The sequence below is a fragment of the Cervus elaphus genome, chromosome 8 (assembly GCF_910594005.1).
Source record: "Cervus elaphus chromosome 8, mCerEla1.1, whole genome shotgun sequence".
Lineage (NCBI taxonomy): Eukaryota > Metazoa > Chordata > Mammalia > Artiodactyla > Cervidae > Cervus > Cervus elaphus.
In genome coordinates, this window is record NC_057822.1 from 54,671,635 (window position 1) to 54,692,578 (window position 20,944).

General features: G+C 32.3%; 1 protein-coding gene across 4 annotated transcripts in view; it reads right to left on the bottom strand.

The window, feature by feature from the left end:
- Positions 1–20,944, bottom strand: part of GLS (glutaminase) — an 87,455-nt gene that overhangs the window by 50,655 nt on the left and 15,856 nt on the right. For 3 of the 4 annotated variants that reach the window (XM_043910544.1, XM_043910545.1, XM_043910546.1), the window contains exons 4-9: positions 18,323–18,452; positions 17,275–17,354; positions 13,908–14,071; positions 10,042–10,100; positions 2,374–2,406; positions 2,230–2,288 (exon numbers count right to left, since the gene is read on the bottom strand). In XM_043910544.1, the coding sequence (XP_043766479.1) occupies positions 2,230–2,288; positions 2,374–2,406; positions 10,042–10,100; positions 13,908–14,071; positions 17,275–17,354; positions 18,323–18,452 (525 nt within the window). Of the gene's footprint in view, positions 1–2,229; positions 2,289–2,373; positions 2,407–3,208; positions 3,243–10,041; positions 10,101–13,907; positions 14,072–17,274; positions 17,355–18,322; positions 18,453–20,944 lie in introns of those variants that run through there. The other variant, XM_043910547.1, reaches the window with a different exon arrangement.

The window sequence follows — 20,944 nt, forward strand, 5'->3', positions numbered from 1 at the left end:
GGTCTACATTTTTAGAAGGATAATTCTGCCATCAGTTTGGGAAAGGAGAAAAAGAAAGGATGAATGATTTATTAGGAGACTAGTGTAATGAGAGCTACAGGAGGTCTTAACTAGGCAGTGATGATAGGAATGGAAGGAGAGGTATGATCAAACATAAGACCGCTTGGGCAATCTTCCGATCTAACGGGCAGAGGGAAAACAGGGTCAAGTCTGGTACGAAGCCGAGATTTCTAGCACAGTCTACAGAAAGGATGGCAATATCAACTGACATGGGGATCCCTACAGAAAAGAGCAGTTTGGGAAGTACCACATTTATCTGTGGTACACTTGAAAGCTCAACCTCAAAGAGTTCAGAAGGCTGCTGCTTAAAGAGGAACTGTATGTGATATTCTTATTACTGATTAGGGGTAGACAGTTCCTTCTAACTGCATATCTGAATATTTCCATGGTCAGAAAAACTATGCTGGATATGACAAAGTTCTTGGAAATGAACCTGTCAACTTGCCATACTTGGCGACTTGCCATACAACATTGAACAAGTAATCAATATAGTATAAAGGACTAACTATATTCAGCAATGATCACAATGCCTAACACATAGTTCTGTTCATCAAACATTGTATCAGGTACTTACTATCCACTAGATAACAGGAATACAGAAATGATTTGGAAGACACTCTATCCAGGAATTAAGGAGGTGAAAATCTAATAGCAATGATGAGGCAAAAAGAGACAGAATCATAGAATACGTTCAATAAAATATGGCAATATGAGCGCACAGAAGAAAGGCGAGATGAGATTAATAAAAAAAACTTCCTGGGAAAGACACTTAAGCTGATGAATAAAGTTGGTAAGGTAGACAACCTGAAACACAAAGCAACACCTAGTTTATTTTCATGCCAAAAATGTTTAAGCCTTGTCTAATCACTAGGAAACAATCCTATTCAAAATGGGGAATGTCAAAGGGACAGATCTGGTCCATGCTTTTATAAATGAAGTTTTCTGAAACACATCCTCATAGTGTTTATTGCTTGCTTTCCTACTAAAGCAGTAGAACTGAGTAGTTGCAACAGAGACCTTATGGCCCACAAATACAAAATATTTACTATCTAGTCCTCCTTCACAGAAAAACTTAATTTATGTTCCACTGACAAGACAAAAAAAAAAAAAAAAGCCATTTAATAAAATTTTAAAAAGCAAGGGTCTAGGTTAGGAGGACTGTTCCATTTTAAAAAGACAAAAAAACTACCTCACATATATGTATATTTAAATACATGTACATGTATGTGTGTGAAGAGATCCACGCTTGTTTTAAACTGTTCATATAAAGAGAGAAACAGGCTGAGAAAAAAGCGAATGAGACAAAATACTGATCAGAAAATATCAGTGAAAGATGTCCAGATTTTCATGATTTGTTGTTTCAACTTTTCTATAGATTTCTAAATTTTAAAATAAAATGTATGAGGGGGGATCGGGATGGGGAATACGTGTAAATCTATGGCTGATTCATATCAATGTATGACAAAACCCACTGAAATGTTGTGACGTAATCAGCCTCCAACTAATAAAAAAAATAAAATAAAATAAAACAAACAAACAAAAATAATAAAACAAACAAACAAACAAAAAAAATAAAATGTTGGGGCAAGAATCAAGTTAGCCAGGCACAGAGAGATTACAAGAGGGAAGATAAGCATTACAGGCAAAGAAAAAATTAAGAAAGTGCCAGTCACTTGACATAAATTTAGGGGCTCTTCTAATTATATGATTTCTCATAAGAAGTTTATCAAAACTAGTTAAAGTTGAATTAAGTGTTCTCCCTCATGTGATTTAGAAATCACGCATTTCTCTCTAATGACCAAATTCTAAGTATTTATTCACTGATGTGCGTGTGTGTGTATGGGTGCTACAAAGAGCCGTGTCTGACTCTTTGCAACCTATGGACTGTAGCCCGCCAGGCTCCTCTGTCCATGGGACTCTCCAGGCAAGAATAATGGGTTGCCATGTCCTCCTCCAGGGGATCTTCCCAACCCAGGGATCAAACCCACATCTCCTATGTCTCCTGCATTGGCAGGAGGATTCTTTACCATCTGAGCTACCAGGGAACACGCTGAAGTATATATACATTAAGTCAGAAAAGAGTATTTAAAATAAATTCTGTAGCCTAGATTTTAAAAATTTCAAGATATCTAACCTATCACAAAAGCCTAAATCAAAAACCAGACTCACGTTGCATTACTGAATCCAACATATTCATTACCAGCCATCTTATTCAAAAACTGCATTACCTATAAACCAAAATGAGAAACTATTAGTAATCAAAAAACAAAACAGAGAATGTAGCATGAAAACTGAGTTCTACATTATACTTACATAGTCAAATTTTTCAGCATTATTCACTCCTTGCTGCAAAGAAATGAGACATAAATGTTAATATAGACTCCATCACAGTTAAGCCTTAAGTGAATATTATATTAAAAATTCCAAACTGCTATCATTATAATTAATATACTGTGCATTAGTACTTTTAAATCTAGGAAATACTCATAACGTAATATTTATAAAAACTTTTTTTCACATGTCCCTACATTAACACCCGCATGTTGAGAATGGATCTGAATTACAAAGGGAATGCTTTAAGTATAACTTCCCAACCCAAAGTTACAGAATTTTAAATACAAGTTCCTCAAATCCCCTTATCTTTCATAACACCATAATCTGCTAGAATATACATTATTATTTGATTTCACATTAAAAAAAACTTAAAAAGTTTTTACCCTTAGCAAAGAATTAAGCATATATATTATGGTTTTCAATTAAGAACAACCTACTTATATTTCTAAAATATAAGTAGAAATACTTGTATTTCTTAAACCTTAAGCCAGTATTAGAGTTAGAAAATAAGTTATGTTGCAAAACTAATCTTTTACAACTCTAGTATATGTATACATTCTGGATACACTTTACTAATGTAGAGAGATTCTACCTTTAATATCTTACTTGTTATAGCAATAGTTGAACTAAAAAAATGTATTTCATAGTCTAAAAAAATTAGCTACATTTGTATTTAGCATTATGCCAATCAGAGAATGGAGGATGTATTGTTTCACCACTTCTATTTCTGACAAGTTAGCTGCTACTGCAAATGTCAATAGGAAAAAACTAGGTAACGTAGATCAGTTCAAGTAGCCAAATGGTTTCATTTTACCTCGGCGAAGTTTACAAAGCAGTAAGTTGTAGATCTGAAATCAAACGTATTAATTGGTGATATGCACCCAAAAGAAACAATACATCTCTAATTTTTAAAACAAGTTTAAAATGAAGTAACTTGACAACTAAAATTTGAAAACTGGAAAATTTTAACTTTGCCATCAAAAAAACCCAAAACAATAAATTTAAAGTTTTATTACAAGGGGATGGGGGAAGTACCAGAGTATCATTTAATTGAATAAAGCCAGGGTCATTCTCCACTGTACAAGTGGATTAGGATGTGGCTGATAATCTGAAAACTTAACAAATCAACTTATTTGAGAAAGAATGTGCAATCACATATACAAATCAGTAGCTGGAAAGACCACCACACTATTTCTTCAAAATCAGGAATTAACAAAGCTTAAACAAGTTAAGGATAATATAGCTACAGCCATACTGTAATCACTATCTATGTATTTCCTCTAAAGTGTCCTTTGACATATTATAAGTTTTCTTTCTTTATAATACACCAGAAATCAAAATGTAGAAATGTAACTCCAAAGCTGTTCAATGAAAAATAATTAAAAGAAGAAATTACCAACTTCATTGAACTGTTGCAGTTGTCAAAATATTCCATAGATCCTAATGCTGTAAAATATGTAACAACATTTAAACCACAAAAACCTTTTCAACCTTTGAGAAAGCACAAAAAACAACTCTTTTGGAAAAAATTGTCAGCATTTGCATTGGGATGTCACATGGATAATTAATGGTTATACAATTAATCAATGTAAAATAAACAAATTATATTGAACTTTCATTCTCTGATTTAAACTGTACTTTCTTTGTTTAGCTGTCATGTTTAATTTTTTAAAAAAACTAAATAACAAAAACTGTTTCAACTCTTGACTACAGTCACGTTCTTGATCTACATTGCAGCTTACTAAATTAATGTACAATTAGGTTTTACTTCTATGCTATTTTTCAGAAACAACTGATATTTTTAAGAAACAACTGATATTTGTCAATGTCTAACATCATATAAGATTTTGTGTAAACTATCCGAAATGTTCTGGCAGATTATGTAAATAGGCAAAATATCTGAATGATTGTGTTGACTCAAGAAAATCTCTACTCATAACTTCCCCATTTAATCATAAAAGTACTTGATTAATGTTTCTTTTTATTAGAAATACCATTTAAGCTGATAAGATGTATTTGCCCCTGTCATTTCTTGTAAAGGTTTCATGTACCCCAGGGATATGTAGAATCTAGTAATCATTATGTCATATCATTCTAATTTTAAAAATTTTACAGAATGAAAATTTGCACAGTTGTTAGAAAAAAACACACATACACATACCAAATAACCTAGAGTAAATCCTACCCCTGTACCATCCTGCCAAAGCAAAACAACTGTTTAAAAAAAAAAATCATTTCTCCAGTAGTGGGGTACAGTGGGGTAAAGGAACAAATGTTATGATAATTGAAGCCAGGAATGGGTGGATGGGGGCTGGTTTATACTACTGTTTATTTTGTGTTACACTTGAAATTTTTCATATAAAGGAAAAATGTTTATTTGTTAATTATTCCCCACAATAATTATAAAACTTCCTTTAGAATATTTTTAAAATAATAACTGATTTTAAATTAATTCATCTATCTAGTGGATATTTTAATTGGTAGAATAAGAAGTTTAATTCTTTTATTTTGAATTTTTGCAGATGTAAAAGTTGAGAAATCTTGCTGACAACAGATAAGTAGATGGAAATCAGAAAGGTTTTGTTATAACAATGTCACTCAATCCTCTGCACATTTATCTCATTACACACAAAGGTCACACAGTAAAATATATCTTCAAAAATTACACTTAATGTTCTTATTAGCTAACAACTTGATCAGATCCTCTTCCCTTTTGCTGAAACCAAAACACTGGAAACAACCTGGTATATAAGATTTGTTCCCAGGCATTACAGTGATTATAGTAATTCACATCATCAACACCATAACTAGTCTTTCAAAATGTTCTCTTCTGATGGTGCCCCAGAAGTTTTTACAACCTGAAGCAGTGCACCACAGTAAAATTTGGGACATGAGAAGTATGCCTTTCTTTTGGAAAATGTGGGGAAAACTGGACCAAAGACAGATTAATTTTAAGAAAAGGCACAAAAGGAAACAGACTTGGAAACTGATAGTTTTAAAATTATCAATGCCCCTTTATATCTTGGAAAAATATTCCCATGCCCAGGGATGTGTTTATTTCAGTGTTAAGTCACTGTACAAGCATTATTAGATATATTATTTTAATCTTAGAAGTAAAGCACTTTATATTATATATAGTAGGAAAATATAAAAAAGATATGTTGGACAAAATACATTTACCAAAACATCTAATCCATTTTCCACATGACTTTTAAAAAGCAAGCCATGTGGTTTATGTTTGAAAAGATTAGTAATCAGACCCTGAGGTCAGAAAATTTTTTGATAAATGTTCCTATCAAGTTAAAGAATTTACATTCCATTGAGGAAAACTTTTATGAATAAAAATTTAATAAAGAAGTTTTAACACTGGCCATTAAAATTTGATAAAGAGTTTTAACACTGGCTATTAAAAGAATATAAATACATTGGAGTAGTTTTATAACCTGTTTTTGCAATATACTCATGAACTCAATCATGTACTATACATCACAACACAGGTGAAATATCACTAAAAACAGGGACATGTGCCAATAAATTTAATATTACTCATTTAAAGTCAACACATTAATCACAATTTTGTAAATCACGTGATTCATTCATAAAGTATGGAGCTATAGAAGCCAATTGAAAATTAAATCAAAAAGGAAAAAAGACATAGAAGAAAAAGGCAAAAAGAGGTAACTAAAAATGATTTTTATAAAACACTTAGCTTAATCTAGCCAAAGAAAATGCTTTAAAGCTAAATAATAGGTGGAGGATTAATATAGATTATTACATGTAAAAAATACTGTTCTAAATCTAGTACTTCCATAGATTAAACCTAAAAATAAAGTAACAGAAAAGTGAATTCTATTGACACCAATTACCAGCCATTATTTAAGGAAAAAAGAAACCCCAAGCACATCTATTGATATAAACATGAAGTAAATATAAGCCAATTACAATCCTTTCTTATTAATGTTACCAAGTTCAAGGCCTCATCCATTGCACCCCAGAGTCACAAACTGCCTCCCGTGTAACAAGTGATAGTCAATATGACCAAACTGAACATTTGATACATAGTAATTAAATTTGCCTTGATTTTTTATAGAGTATGATTAATTTTTTTTTTTAAGACAGGTGAAAACCTCCAAAATTTTAAACTCAAAAATACTTTGGACTTAAAAAAGAGAAATCAAATTATTCAAATGACAAAAACCAGAAACTACCAATAGACTTGAGGTACAAACATATAAGACAATGCAATTTACTCTTTACCTTTAAAATAAAAAAGCAGAAGTGTGATAATTTTAATAAGTTGCCCTAATTTTCCCACCCAGCCTTCAAATTGTCATAAGATCTTAACTTTTAAACTGAAAACTGAGATTAAAAAATAATGTAAGGATACTGCTGTTTCATCCAGAACAACTGTGCTTTCAAATCTATTTTTACTGTTTCCTTTAACTCAAACAACCACATTATCATCATCAGCAAATATAACAAACTGTATCAAAAAGTATTCCTTTAAGTTTAGCAGCTACCACAGAGAGAAAGAGGTTAGCACCTTCATGGTTTTTTAAATTATGTGCATTTTAAGTACAAAAATGACATTTTCTTTTATGAAGGTATTTACCTATATAGCTTTGTTTAAAATTTTAAATATTGGAGTTTTCCTACAAGTTTAGTAGTTAAGAATTTATGCAACAGGTTCCTTCTGTCCAAATCCTCCTTTTTTCCACAATCTGCTAATCCTTTTGAACATCTGCTCTGCCTCTTCCCCCATTTCCTGAGGATCACCACCAATCCTACAAGGAAAAAATATCAATACTACAAAATTATGAAATAAAGAGTCTTACTAAAGACTCTACTAATTTATGTGTTTGGGGGGAGGGGGATAACATGAAGAAAATATTTTAATAGCACCATAATAAAGTCTTGAATTTTAAAAGAAAAAAATAACCTTAAGGTCATCAGTTAAAAAACAGAATTCACATCGAGTAGCCACGGTATAAGAGCCACACTTCAGGTACTCAAAGTGTAAGCTCCTTGATAAGAGGCCTAGTTCCTTATAGATAACAAGCACTGACTAATGTCCAAAGAATGACCATATACACTCACTAAAAGTGAGACTGACTTCTAATTCAATAAACTGGTACCTTCTGTATAAGTGAAATAAGGAAAATAATATTTCTCAACTTTTTAGACAATCTAACTATGCTAGGTAAAGATGAAGATGTCATCAAGAAAACAGCAAACATTTACATTAAAAATGGCAGAGTGAATTTGAATGAACAGCAAACAGAAAATCAGATTTAGCTTAAGCCAAGACCACTACTGTTAGAACCTATCCAGTCTGTTTCCTCATTTTACCTATTTATAGAGTAAGAGGGCTGAGCTTGAAAACCCCTTCAACTATGGTTTTATTACTTCAGCTTCAACTACCAATTCATAAATATTATGTGATCATATAATCTGCAGAGATCATCAGTAGGTATTTATAAAAGTTTTGAATTCTGTTTTAAAAAAAAGAGTCCAAGAAAAGTATTATATTCTGGGACAATTTTACACAGAGGTATGTCAAGCTTACCCCTCCAAGATTTAGATGAACTTCATTAAAAAAAAAAAAACAAAAAAAAACCACACATAAAACTTGTGAAACACCATCTAAAAATAAAACAAAAAATTCAAAGAAAGTGACCTTAAATATGAACCATATCCCAAAGCTTCATTTCCAACTTTGTCAGTAAATTTTTCTAAATGTAAAATTTCTGATCAAATTTGTAAAGACAAGATGACTCAGTTAAATGCACAGTTAGATACAACCACACTTATGCTGTGTATGTGTGTTTTTTTAACTGTTTCTCAGTACTTATATTAATGTGGCTCAATATATAATTTATGGCATGTGATTGAACATGGTAAGTGGAACTTATAAAGTAATGATGTGGTATGACCAGACATGCATTTCTCACATGCAGCATTTCAATGTAGTATATTAAGCCCATGAATCATTAAACAAAAGATGTTTAACTGCATACAGTTAAGCAAGACTGCTATTAATCATTTACATATGCCCTTTCTTGAAAATACTATTGGTGTGGTATGTTAATCTCTCTCCAGTGTAAAAGTTCTTAAACTGAGATCCATGGGTCAGCTTCAATGGGTCTGTGAACTCCCTACAGTTCATATAAAATCATGGTATGTGAACATTTTTTCGGGAAGACCCAAAAAAGGGTTAGAACCATTCTAGTGGTTTTCTCATCAAGCACTAATGCATACTTTTTATTATCATAACTTTCCTTACTTCTAATTTAAGCTACATGTTCAAATCTGAACAATTATTAATGAAACTTTTCTCTCACTGTAGTATTTCATTGTAAGGGTCCATTTACTGATGTATACCTCACATTGTACTGTAAGCTACCTGAAGGCGTGACTATGCCTATCATATACTCAACTTCTTATAATAAACAAGTAGTTTCTTTGATATCAAACTGACAACTCTTCTCTTATATTAAACAACAACAAATAACTAGAGGTTATAATGGGAAAACTGAAAATTTTCATAGCCTAAAATTACTTACATTAAAAAATAATACTTGGCTATAATATCTACATCACTAGAGTTACAAGGATTAAGTGACCAGTACTTATGAAGCATTTGCTCCAAAATAACAACCTATACATTCTTAAGATACTACTCTTCTATTTTAACAGCTTTTCCTCATGACCAACAACAAATTCCTGAGAGTTAAGAGAATTTACAGCATACAAACTAGATGAGATTTCATTAATTGGGCCAAGGGTATAATTTACATTCAAACATTCCTTGAGTAACCAAGGTATCTCATCCGCAGAAATGCATCTACAAAGCCATACAGCTATGCTAACTTCAATCATGGGATACGCACAGATTTACTGAAGAAAGCATATAAATGTTGCAAACACAAATGAAACATAATTGAATATAAATGAAACTTATAAATTAAAAACCTAAGCAGTATCACAGAATAGAACCATTTTCAAATACTTATTTCAATACAACACTAGCATTTCCAATTATTAAGGCAAACTAGACACTTAACAAGAAAACATACAGTGTAAATAAACCAAAGAGTAGGAAAAATAAAATAACTTAATAATTGGAATAAGTCTTGTTTACGATTCAAGTAAAACAAATGAAACAAGTTCAAATGAAAATTGTGATTACAGTTCATGAAAGTCAAGGACTTGAGAATATTCAAGGGTAAATGTACTTTGTCTTTAATACAAAGTACCAGAACATTTGTCCCTACATATGCTGATGACAAACATCAGACAGTAACATGCTGTTAATTCTGTTTACATCTGTTCATTCTAGAAGAGCCAGAAAGAGAAAGAAAAAAATATGAAAACTTTAAGAAGAAAAACTGTGATTACTGTTCAACAGAAACTTCTTTTTGAATTTCTGCCAGATCTTCAGGTCAAGAGTAAGTGTTAGAATTTATGAGTCATCTGTTTTTAATTTTGCCCTTGAAATTACATCATTTATTTTGAAATAAATAAAAATTCTAACCTTATACCATAAGATTAACATAACACCAGAAGAAAACTTTTCAGTCTACATAAGGTTCATATTTATGCCTTAGTATTTAAAAATATTACTATATTAAAACATCAACAGTTTACCTTTATTAATGAAGTCACAACAATTGCTCCAGCATTTACCATAGGATTGTGTGGTTTATCTGAAAAATATAAAAGTAACAGAATTATGTTAGGTAGCTGATACCACTTTCTGTGATGCACAGTTACTTCCCATGAACATACATCTATTTTCTTTATATAAGCCACTGTTACAATTCTTTTTGGGGGTGGGAGGTAGAAAGTGGAGGAATCCAATTAAGTTTTTACACATCAAACCAATAATACACTTCTCAGAAGCTACTGTAATTATATAGGCAAACAAAGATTCAGATACAGAAAGACAGTGATTAGTGGTGTAAGAGCACATTCAAATTTCCTAACTATGCCATTTACTAGCTATTTGATCCTGGGCAAGTAACTGAATTTCACTGTGCCTCAATTCTCCCATCTCTAAACAGCACCAATACCTCAGCAATTCAAAGTACTTGAATGAATTAAAATACATGAAATGTTTTGGTACATCACTAAGCAATCAAATAGTATTACTATTAAAAATTACCTTGGAAAAAGCATATCTAGTGTGGACCCAGTTTTCCTTTTAGAAAGTATTTTACTTTCTTGTTTATGTATATACATATATGTACATTCTCAGTCACTCAGTCATGTCCCAACTCTTTGTGACCCCATGAACTGCAGCCCACTAGGCTCCTCTGTCCATGGGGATCCTCCAGGTAAGAATACTGGAGTGGGCTACCATTTTCTTCTCCACATACATATGCAGAAAAAGAAAACACAAACAAGTAATACACATAGGATAAAAAGATTACAGGGTATTTAAGTTGTATTGTCCATGTTTTCTATATTTCCTGACAATAAGGATGTATTTTGTATAATTAAAAAATTACTTAAAATTTAAGTCCATCCAAAATCCTACCTCTTCTAATTCTTCCAACAAAGAGAATTTCAAAGTCTCAGCTGATTATATTGTCATTTACAGTACAACACAAATGCCAAACAGGGGCACTGGAAACATTTATTTGAAAGCATAATTCCTAATCTGTTTATGGTAGTAACTAACTTCTTTGGGAACAAGTTCCTATCTAACTTAACAAATCTAGCAGAGTTCACAAGTTATTTCTACATTATTTGTCTCCTTGAATTTTAAGCAAGTTATTTTCTGTGAGATGAGTCTATAGCTAAACAAGGAAATTCTTCAACTGTTGAAGAGTTCTGTATGACCCAGGAATTCCAGTCTCAGTATATAACCCAGAAAAATAAAAACTTATGTGTACACAAATGTTCTCAGCAGTATTACTAGTAATAATTAAAAAAACTGAAAAATAACCCACAACTCAAACTTCCTGCCAAATGATGAATGGGTAAACAAAATATGTTATTATTATCCATATAATGGAATATTATTTAGCAATTAAAAATGAAATACTGACATATGCCCAACATGAAAGCACCTTAAAAACATATGCTAAAAAAAGTAAAATATGCCAGTCATAAAACACCAAATATAATGATTCCATGTAAGTAGAACGTACAGAATAGGCAAACCCATGGAGACAACAAGTAGATTACTAGTTTCCAGGCACAGAAGAGAAATAGAGATTGACTACTAATGGGCACAGGGTATCAGTTGGGGTGACAAGCATCCCACAATTGGTTGTGGTCATGGTTGTACAACTCTATGAATATACTAAAAGTCATTAAATAGTACATTTTCAATGAGTAAATTATGTGGTAGGTGAATTATATTTCAATAAAACAAAAATGTATAATTAAAAAACAATAATGACAAAAAATTGGGTAACTTAACAGTACATCATTCTCCTCAATATAAGATCAACAATGTGATTTAGTAGCTAGCTCTGCTTTAACATTTTGGGTTATGATAATGACAAGTTTTCTAGTAGTCATGTATGGATGTGACAGCTGGACTATAAAGAAAGCTGAGCACCAAAGAATTGATGCTTTTGAACTGTGGTGTTGGAGAAGACTCTTGAGAGTCCCTTGGACTGAAGGAGATCCTACCAGTCCATCCTAACAGAGATCAGTCCTTGGTGTTCACTGGAAGGACTGAAGCTGAAACTCCAATACTTTGGCCACCTGATGCGAAGGGCTGACTCATTTGAAAAGACCCTGATGCTGGGAAAGATTGGGGGCAGGAGAAGGGGACGACAGATGATGAGATGGTTGGATGGCATCACTAACTCAATGGACATGAGTCTGGATAAACTCTGGGAGCTGGTGATGGACAGGAAGGCCTGGCGTGCTGCAATTCATGGGGTCTCAAAGAGTTGGACATGACTGAGCGACTGAACTGAACTGAATGACAAGTTACAGAAGTTAAAATAAAACTTAGTACAGGGATACTGTCTAAGTAGTACAATCAGGATTTCACCTATTTCAAATTACGCTAAGAGAAGTCTGCTTTCTTTGAGGTCACACCAAATGAGAATGATTATTGTCACAGAAAAACAGTACACAGCCAAAGGGAAGCCAAAAAACAAAAAATTTCCAGTATTATATCCATCTGAATATATGGACCACATGCAGACAGAAATATAAATATAAAGCCACATGCAGACAGAAAGCAAAACACAGAAATCAGGCTGTGCTAAATTAGTTTATACTTGTATTTGTATATATTCAAGTATCTGTCCTTTCACTTTTGATATTATCAGGTTCAATCTCTAGGGCTCTAGGAGGTTGAAAGCAAAAATTGCTCAATTGTGTCCAATTCTTTGCAACCCCATGGACTATACAGTCCATGGAATTCTCTAGGCCAGAATATTGGAGTGGGTAAACTTTCCGAAACTTCTCCAGGGGATCTTCCGAACTCAGGGATCAAACCCAGGTCTCCCACACTGCAGGTGGATTCTTTACCAGCTGAGCCACAAGGGAAGCCACAGAATGAAAAGATTATGGTAAAATAAGAAAGAAAATGCAACTGCCCTCAAAACAAATAGAAAAAGAAGCATAAGAAAATACCAGTTGTAACTTCACTTAAAAAATTAATAAAACAATTTGAGTATATGGCATATACTCATTTTTCATCCAGCATAAAGAAAAAATACAAGAGTGGTTTCAATCACTGAGTTCCTTTACTTTCGATTTCTTCAATTCTATTTTAACTCAGCACATGAGGAACCTAGCATATCCCCAAAAGACTAAAAAATAGAAACCAATCAGTATGTTGGTATTTAGATTTAAAATCTCTATCAGATCAAAGTACTATGTACCTTTGTCATCATCTTTTCTTTGGATTCTTGTAAAGTATTAAGACTTGTTAGTTATACAACTATTTAAAACAAGGTATTTCTTTCATATACTAAATGTTATGGAAGAGAAAAAGCAAAAGCACCTCAACAAAGGCCACCATAAAAGCTTTTTCTTATGGAAGTTTTCAAACATATACAATATACAAAAGTGGAAAGAAAAGAATACAAGTGTGCATGTAGCCATCATTTAGCTTCAATGATAACTAATACTGATAACACTGATATTGATAACCAAAAATGATATTTTTGATAACCAGTATCATTTAGTTTCAATGCTAACCAACAAATTCCAAACACTGTGAGATTTTGTAAGATATTCCCCTATGATATACAGGGGATATACAGTGAAAGATATACAGTGAAATATACAGTGAAAGTCTTACTTTCTGCCCTTATCTTCTCTCTACCTCACCTCCCAGTGGTATAAAAATGGCTAAAAAAACTATTTTTTAAAGTAAGTGATTAAACTATCTCTACAGGTTTCAAAGGAGTTTCATGACAAATGAAAAAGTATGAATGTTTCAAATTTTTTTCTTAAAAAAAAAAAAAAAAACTGCTTAGATTTACACAGGAAAATGAGATATTTCTTTTTCCAAGTAACTTTTATATAATTCTTACCATCTTCATTTAAAAACAGTTTGTTGAACCTTAATCCACTTGGCTCTTTCCCAACGTATCGATGCACATATTCTGTTCCAAGGTCATTAACAGCAATGGCATATTTCAAAGGTTTTACACAGGACTGAAGACAAAATGGAACTTTGGTGTCTCCAACAGAATGCCTATTTAAAAGCAGATTTATAAAATAATTTAGATCAATTGGGAAAGAAATGTAACAATAACTGCAGCTGTTATTTACATGCTAATTCTAATTTACAACAGCTTTCCCATAGTTCAACTACAAGTTTACTTGGACATTAAAGAATAAGTAAGAATAAATATGTTTATTTAAAAAATGCAAAAGTTTACAAGTACTCAGGTAAGAGACTGGCTCAAAATTATTACATAATAAGTAATGTGAAAAACTGCCTCTGAGGACAAGAGGGTATGACCCTCCTTACTTATATCTGTATTCTAACATATAAAATGAACTAGTGCTTTTAGAAATTACTCATCATTTTTTTTTTACTCATAGCTTTAATCAAGGCTAAACTGTGGTTAGTTTTTAAATGGGGCTCAGTTTATTCAATATCATTCTCTGAGTCCCTCTCTAAAAATGCCTCTTCTTGTGAACCATATCTATTCATAATTTCCAGCCCCATTAAAACAAACAGCATCCAGTTTTATAAACTTGAAAGGGTTGGCACTAAAGGCACTCATTATCACCATGGAGATAAACAGCGGAACAAAAAGAAAGCTTTTTATGTTACCAAACTGCTAGGATGCACATAAAGTCAAGAATAGGTTTGAAAATGAAAACTTTGTGACTGACCTCAAGAGCTGTGATTTCTGTTTAATTTGCTAAAGTATCCCAGGTGCCCTAATCAGTGAGCCAACACAATAAAGGCACACATTCATTCTAGTGGAACTTATTCATAGTGAAACTGGGCACTATAATAACTACCCCTGGATAATCAGAAGTCAATGGAGACATCAGAGGGACACCTCACTTCTAAGTATATGATGGACTATAAGTAAACATGTATATATATTTAAATATATATATAAATAAATATAAAGAATATAATATTTTTATAAAAACAATAATTTTTATAATAATATATAATATTTTTCTTATCAAATTTATGAATAACTTGTAATTCAGCCTATAACTTCAACTTGGCAATCATTCTATTACCTGACAAAAGCCTGTCTTACTACCTTTGGATTTAAAAACACCTATGATCTAATCCAAAGTCAAGTTCCAAAATTTCTCTAGATAAGAAGGCTAAGCTAAAAGAATCACCTCTATACACAAAATATGTTTAAGAAGAAAAAAGACATGCATGAGAATTAGCTAATAATAATTTCCTCCAAATATAAAAATTTCTACTACATGATAAAACCATTTCCTCCAAATACAAGAAAATAGGAATACCACTCCCTACTGGAATTTATTTCATAGGATAAGCCATGTTTCTCATGAATTTGTGTCTGTTCACGGCGCCCAACATTTAATACAACACATGAGTGTTTAATACATTTCACAGGCCCAGATGAGGATAAAAGTCTGTCATAATGTTGACAATAATGGACTACAAGTTTAGAGACCTAGGTGCTAGTTTCACCTCTGCCAGTTTTATACAAATTCTGGGCCTCAGATTCCTTGTCGTTAAGTATGAATGAACTAAATCACATTTTTTAAAAAAAAAATGTAAATACTTGAGAAAGATTAAGTAGTAAAAAAAATAAAATTATCACTTAGAATGAAGGCACTTGAGACATATAAAAGCTTTAATTGGGACATTATGATTTGCAATTTTATCTAAATGATTTGTAGTTTTAAGAAAATTTAGGATAAAATTATCTAACATAAATTCATCAAGCTGTATACACCAAGGAGTTGTCTATCTCATTTTATGTAAGTTATATTTTAATGTAAAAAGAAATATTTACCTTAGAAAAAAGCAAACAAAAAACCAGAATGATTTTATTTCTGAGCTAAAGTCTTCAAATGAGTAAAAAAATACAATTTTTCTTTTTTTGGCATAACTTTTCTGATAAGACCAAACTGCAACATAAGAAATATTTATGTCTGACTTACAGCATAATAAAAAGGTCATTTTTTAAAAAATATTTCAGAACTTTGTTCATTTTTCCAAGGGCCTCTCTTGATCGACTTTTTATCCAATTACTCTCTCTGAGGTGCCCTCATATTTTTATCCTTTTTATAATTCTGCTGGATCCTCAGATGTCAGTGGTTATGCCTGCAGTGTGATTACATCCTGAAAATCAACTATGATAGGCTTCATGAAATCCTGCATCTTTTGCAAATGACTGACAGGCCGATGGTGATTGCAGCCATGAAATTAAAAGACGCTTACTCCTTGGAAGGAAAGTTATGACCAACCTAGATAGCATATTAAAAAGCAGAGACATTACTTTGCCAACAAAGGTCCGTCTGATCAAGGCTGAGGATTTTCCAGCGGTCATGTATGGGTGTGAGAGTTGGACTATAAAGAAAGCTAAGTGTCGAAGAATTGATACTTTTGAACTGTGGGGTTGGAGAAGACTCTTGAGAGTCCCTTGGACTGCAAGGAGATCCAACCAGTCCATCCTAAAGGAGATCAGTCCTGGGTGTTCATTGGAAGGACTGATGCTAAAGCTGAAACTCCAGTACTTTGGCCACCTCATGCAAAGAGTTGACTCATTGGAAAAGACCCTGATGCTGGGACAGATTGGGGGCAGGAGAAGAAGGGGACGATAAAGGATGAGATGGTTGGATGGCATCACCGACTAGATGGACATGGGTTTGGGTAAACTCCAGGAGTTGGTGATTGGACAGGGAGGCCTGGCGTGCTGTGATTCATGGGGTGGCAAAGTCGGACACGACTGAGCGACTGAACTGAACTGACGGGCAAGAGACTATATATTACATTATATTGTCTTAACTACCATGCTAATCATATCAGCAGCAAGAGGAACAAAAATAATGACAGTATGGGTAACCAATGTTAAGCAAAGAAAGGTGAACTAATTCTATTAGTGGTCAGTTCATTAGAGAGTAATTTCATATTTGCCAAATCTACTTTTCCTAAGCAAATCTGTAACTATAGTTCCTTGAATAATAAACATTCAAATAACAAGACTATAACTCTGAATAACGTAGCTGAAATGCCTCATAAAATGTAGTAAAAGGTATTATTTCAGTTGAGTTTTTTAAAATTAAACTAAAACTTAAACTTCTCTGCCTTCTTGAATTTATGTCATCTCAAGGGGCTAATTACTATTAGAGAAGATGCTCCTCTCTACCTCATGCTCATTGTTATGTAGTGAGCAAATTTAAGTTTTAGAGCTGGTTTTGATGAATTTGAAATAAACTTACCTCTGTCCATCTACTGTACAAACAGATACACCCCACAAATCGGGGCTGAACTTGGCTAGTTGAGGAATATAATCTGCAACCTATCCAAAACAGTGGAAAGAAATCAACAGATAAAATATAAAATATTCTCTTCCATCAAAAAAATTTATCTCAATTTAGCTTCCACCAATGAACATTTTGTAGTACCCAGTGGCTTTGTAGTCTATCTTTTATAACAATATTAATAAAAACTAAGGGCATAACAGACTTGAGAATTACAAGTGAGATCTAAGTGACCTCTCAGAGTCTCCATCACCATCTGTTTTCTATTGCATTCTCTCTTCTCAGAAAAAACACAGTCTAAGAGGAACTAGGAATTGATTTTTTTTTTTTTAAGGGAAAAGAACAAAAGTTATTTAATCAGGATCATGATAATGGGGTTTTATTATCTAAAAACTTTCAATATCGAGAATAAAATAGCCCTTTATATTATGTAGAGGATTTTTAAAACTGTAAACATTTTACTTAATATCTGAGGATATCATACCTGCAGAAATTCCCAGGAAGTTATTTTTTAATTAATTAAAAATATAAAGGCCACCTTAATCCTTTGAAAATCAAAAAGATTTCTTTTTAATGAAAGTAACAATTAACCATAATATTTGAAATATTTTAAAAGCATTTAAAAAAAAGTACAAAAGCACTAAGCTTCCCTGGTGGTTCAGACAGTAAAGAATCTGTCTGCAATGCAGGAGACCTGGTTCAATCCCTGGGTCAGGAAGATCCCCTGGAGAAGGAAATGGCTACCCACTCCAGTATTCCTGCCTGAGAATCCAATGGACAGAGGAGCCTGGAGGGCTATAGTCCATAGGATCGCAAAGAGTCAGACACGACCGAGTGATTGAAACTTGTTTACTTCTGTTACTCTAAAAGAACTTAATCCAGTGGGTTCATTTAAATTTCTTACTTAGCCAAACACAAAACCACATAATTTTAGTCTCTACACCTCAAGTTTAGCTAAATTTATTCCATTATTGGTTTAGGAAAATATTCACATCAAAAACATTACCTTTCCTCCAGACTGCTTTTTAGCACTCTCATATAATTCATCAATATGTGAAGTAAAAGACATAAAGTCAGGAATGACAAACTTTCTTCTAAAGGCTTGTGTCAACAAAACAATGTTGCTTTGAACACATCTGTGGAATATGAAAAAAATTAGTACTTGCTAATAATAACACTATTAGGAGAATACTCAAACAATAAAAGAAATTCAACATTTTAAACAAATTCTAGAAATTATACTTTCTAAATTATTTTCTTTCCTCCAAGCACCCTTTCATGTAGCTGCTTGTAAGCTGTTGAACAAGTTAAAGAAATAAATTAGATAGCCTAAAAACTGCATCAAAGATGAAAACAACAGAGCATTCCACCGGGTTAAGTACCAAGACCATCTAAAAACAAGACTTTTTCACCTACCAGATATGATAAGCATTCAGCATGACATCTGGTTAACAAAAATCAGACTTTAATATATAGCTGAGATCCTGTTTATTTTTCCATGAAATAACCTCAGACATATGTCCCTTAAGAAAAAACTTCACAAAAAACTAAACATTCCATATTTTAACATATTTTCTATAAATTACATTTTGAAAATTTTGCATTTCTAAGCTATAAACTTTGTTTAGTCAGATTTGTCTCTAACATAAAATACTTATTTAAATGCTTGCAAAAATAATGTTTAACTTTATAAAATATAATACTATAATAATTTTATATTACTTGAATCACCAAAAATGTTTACATTATTCTACGCACTGTTAAGATGTGTAACACACTGTAGAATAAAAACGTTTCACTGTTAAAAACTATTTAAATGATACGGTGGTGGGAAAGCATGAAATCTAAATTTGAATCAATATTCTGCTTTGTTTTAAAAGGGTTTAAGCTAGAAAATCAATTTATTAATGTAACCCTAAAAAAGAGTTTTATAAATAGGTTAACAGCCAACCATATATTCTAAGCTCACCTTAAGTGAGTCTCAGAAACTCAATAATAGAACACTTAATTGATAAAGGAAGACACTATAGACTTGAGCATCAAGCCATTATACCAACTAAGACTAAGCCCGTAACAGACTAAAAAGTACTAAGCTTCAAGTACTATTTTTCCTGTTTAACCCTCAAAAGATGAACACTTTAAGAAGGTAATTTCCCCATTTTACAGATAAGAAAACTCTGTGTAACTTGCAAATAAATAACATGCACTAATTATAAAAGGAGAGTTGGAGAATAGACGCTCTCAATTTTTCAGTCCATGGTAAATGATAAATTTTTATCTCAGTACCTTAATTCAATGTTCTAAATGAAACAGCAAATTAGAATTAAAAGCCAGATTCACATTTTAACTATTGATAAAAATCCAGAATATATACTCACTTGGTCAACATAAAATTAAACACTGATTTAAAATAAAATAGGTTATTTTCAGTGATAAAGATGTGCTTCAATTACAACATGGAAAAGTTATAATCCTAATTTCCATTATTAAGCTATAGATGTAGAAATAACTGACATCCAAGAGGTAATATTTAGTTCAATAAACCAATAAATTTTATGATAGTTTTAATGTTACCTGATATTGTTTTGTCATTGACTTAATATTTAATATGCATCAAACAGTAATTCAACTTGTACATGAGAGTTACAAGTAATATATAAGGAAAGACATTTCTTAGCAGAAAAAAGTTTATAATTCCTGATCTTAAATCGCTGCTGCTGCTGCTGGCAAGTCGCTTCAGTCGTGTCTGACTCTGCGAGACACCAGACGGCAGCCCACCATGCTCCCCCTCCCTGGGATTCTCCAGGCAAGGACACTGGAGTGGGTTGCCATTTCCTTCTCCACTTAAATCGCTATTCTGCTATACTATATCAAATCCAATCTACATCCCCCTTTTCTCAAGAACTGTGGCATGAGAAAATAAAAGGACTGCCAAACAAATAAGAATTATTAACCTTACTACTATTTACCTACTCAAAATTAATCAGCAGTTTCAAAAGGAGGTTTTATGCAAAAACTGTATAGTCAGTGAAACTGGGATTTTTTTTTTTTTGTTTTTACTCTATTAGAAGGTGCTGGTAAAGCCGTGCTAACAGCCTTCACTGGTCAATTACTGTAGCCGGTCAAGGCAATATCAGAAGAGTGTCTAGCTGCATGATGATGAGCATTCCAATCTGTAATGTTTTCTTGGGAGTTATTTTAATATGGATGTCATGAATCTAACTAGAACATCGGAAGTCATACAAAGTAGAATGAAGAGGAAGTGTTTTATGATTTTCAACAAGTCACATCTTTCTCATGCTTTCTTTGTTCAGTTTTCTAATCTGTAAACTGGCAAAAATAATTTTACTTTCCCTCTTAACTTAAATGTTTATGATTAACAACTGTTATGCACATCAGTGTTTTATAGAATATTTCAAATATAATTTTTCATTAGTAAGATAACAAAGTGGATAAGAATTTTCAAAGAAAAATCAAATAAATACAAAGACTAGCTCTCATTTCCTCCAAAACAAGATGATAAAAAAAACTATGATCACACATGATAATACTTCTAATATTTCCATGGCTAAAATGAATAAATAAGGTATTCCTTTTCAACACAAATTTTCTACTTCTACTAAGACTA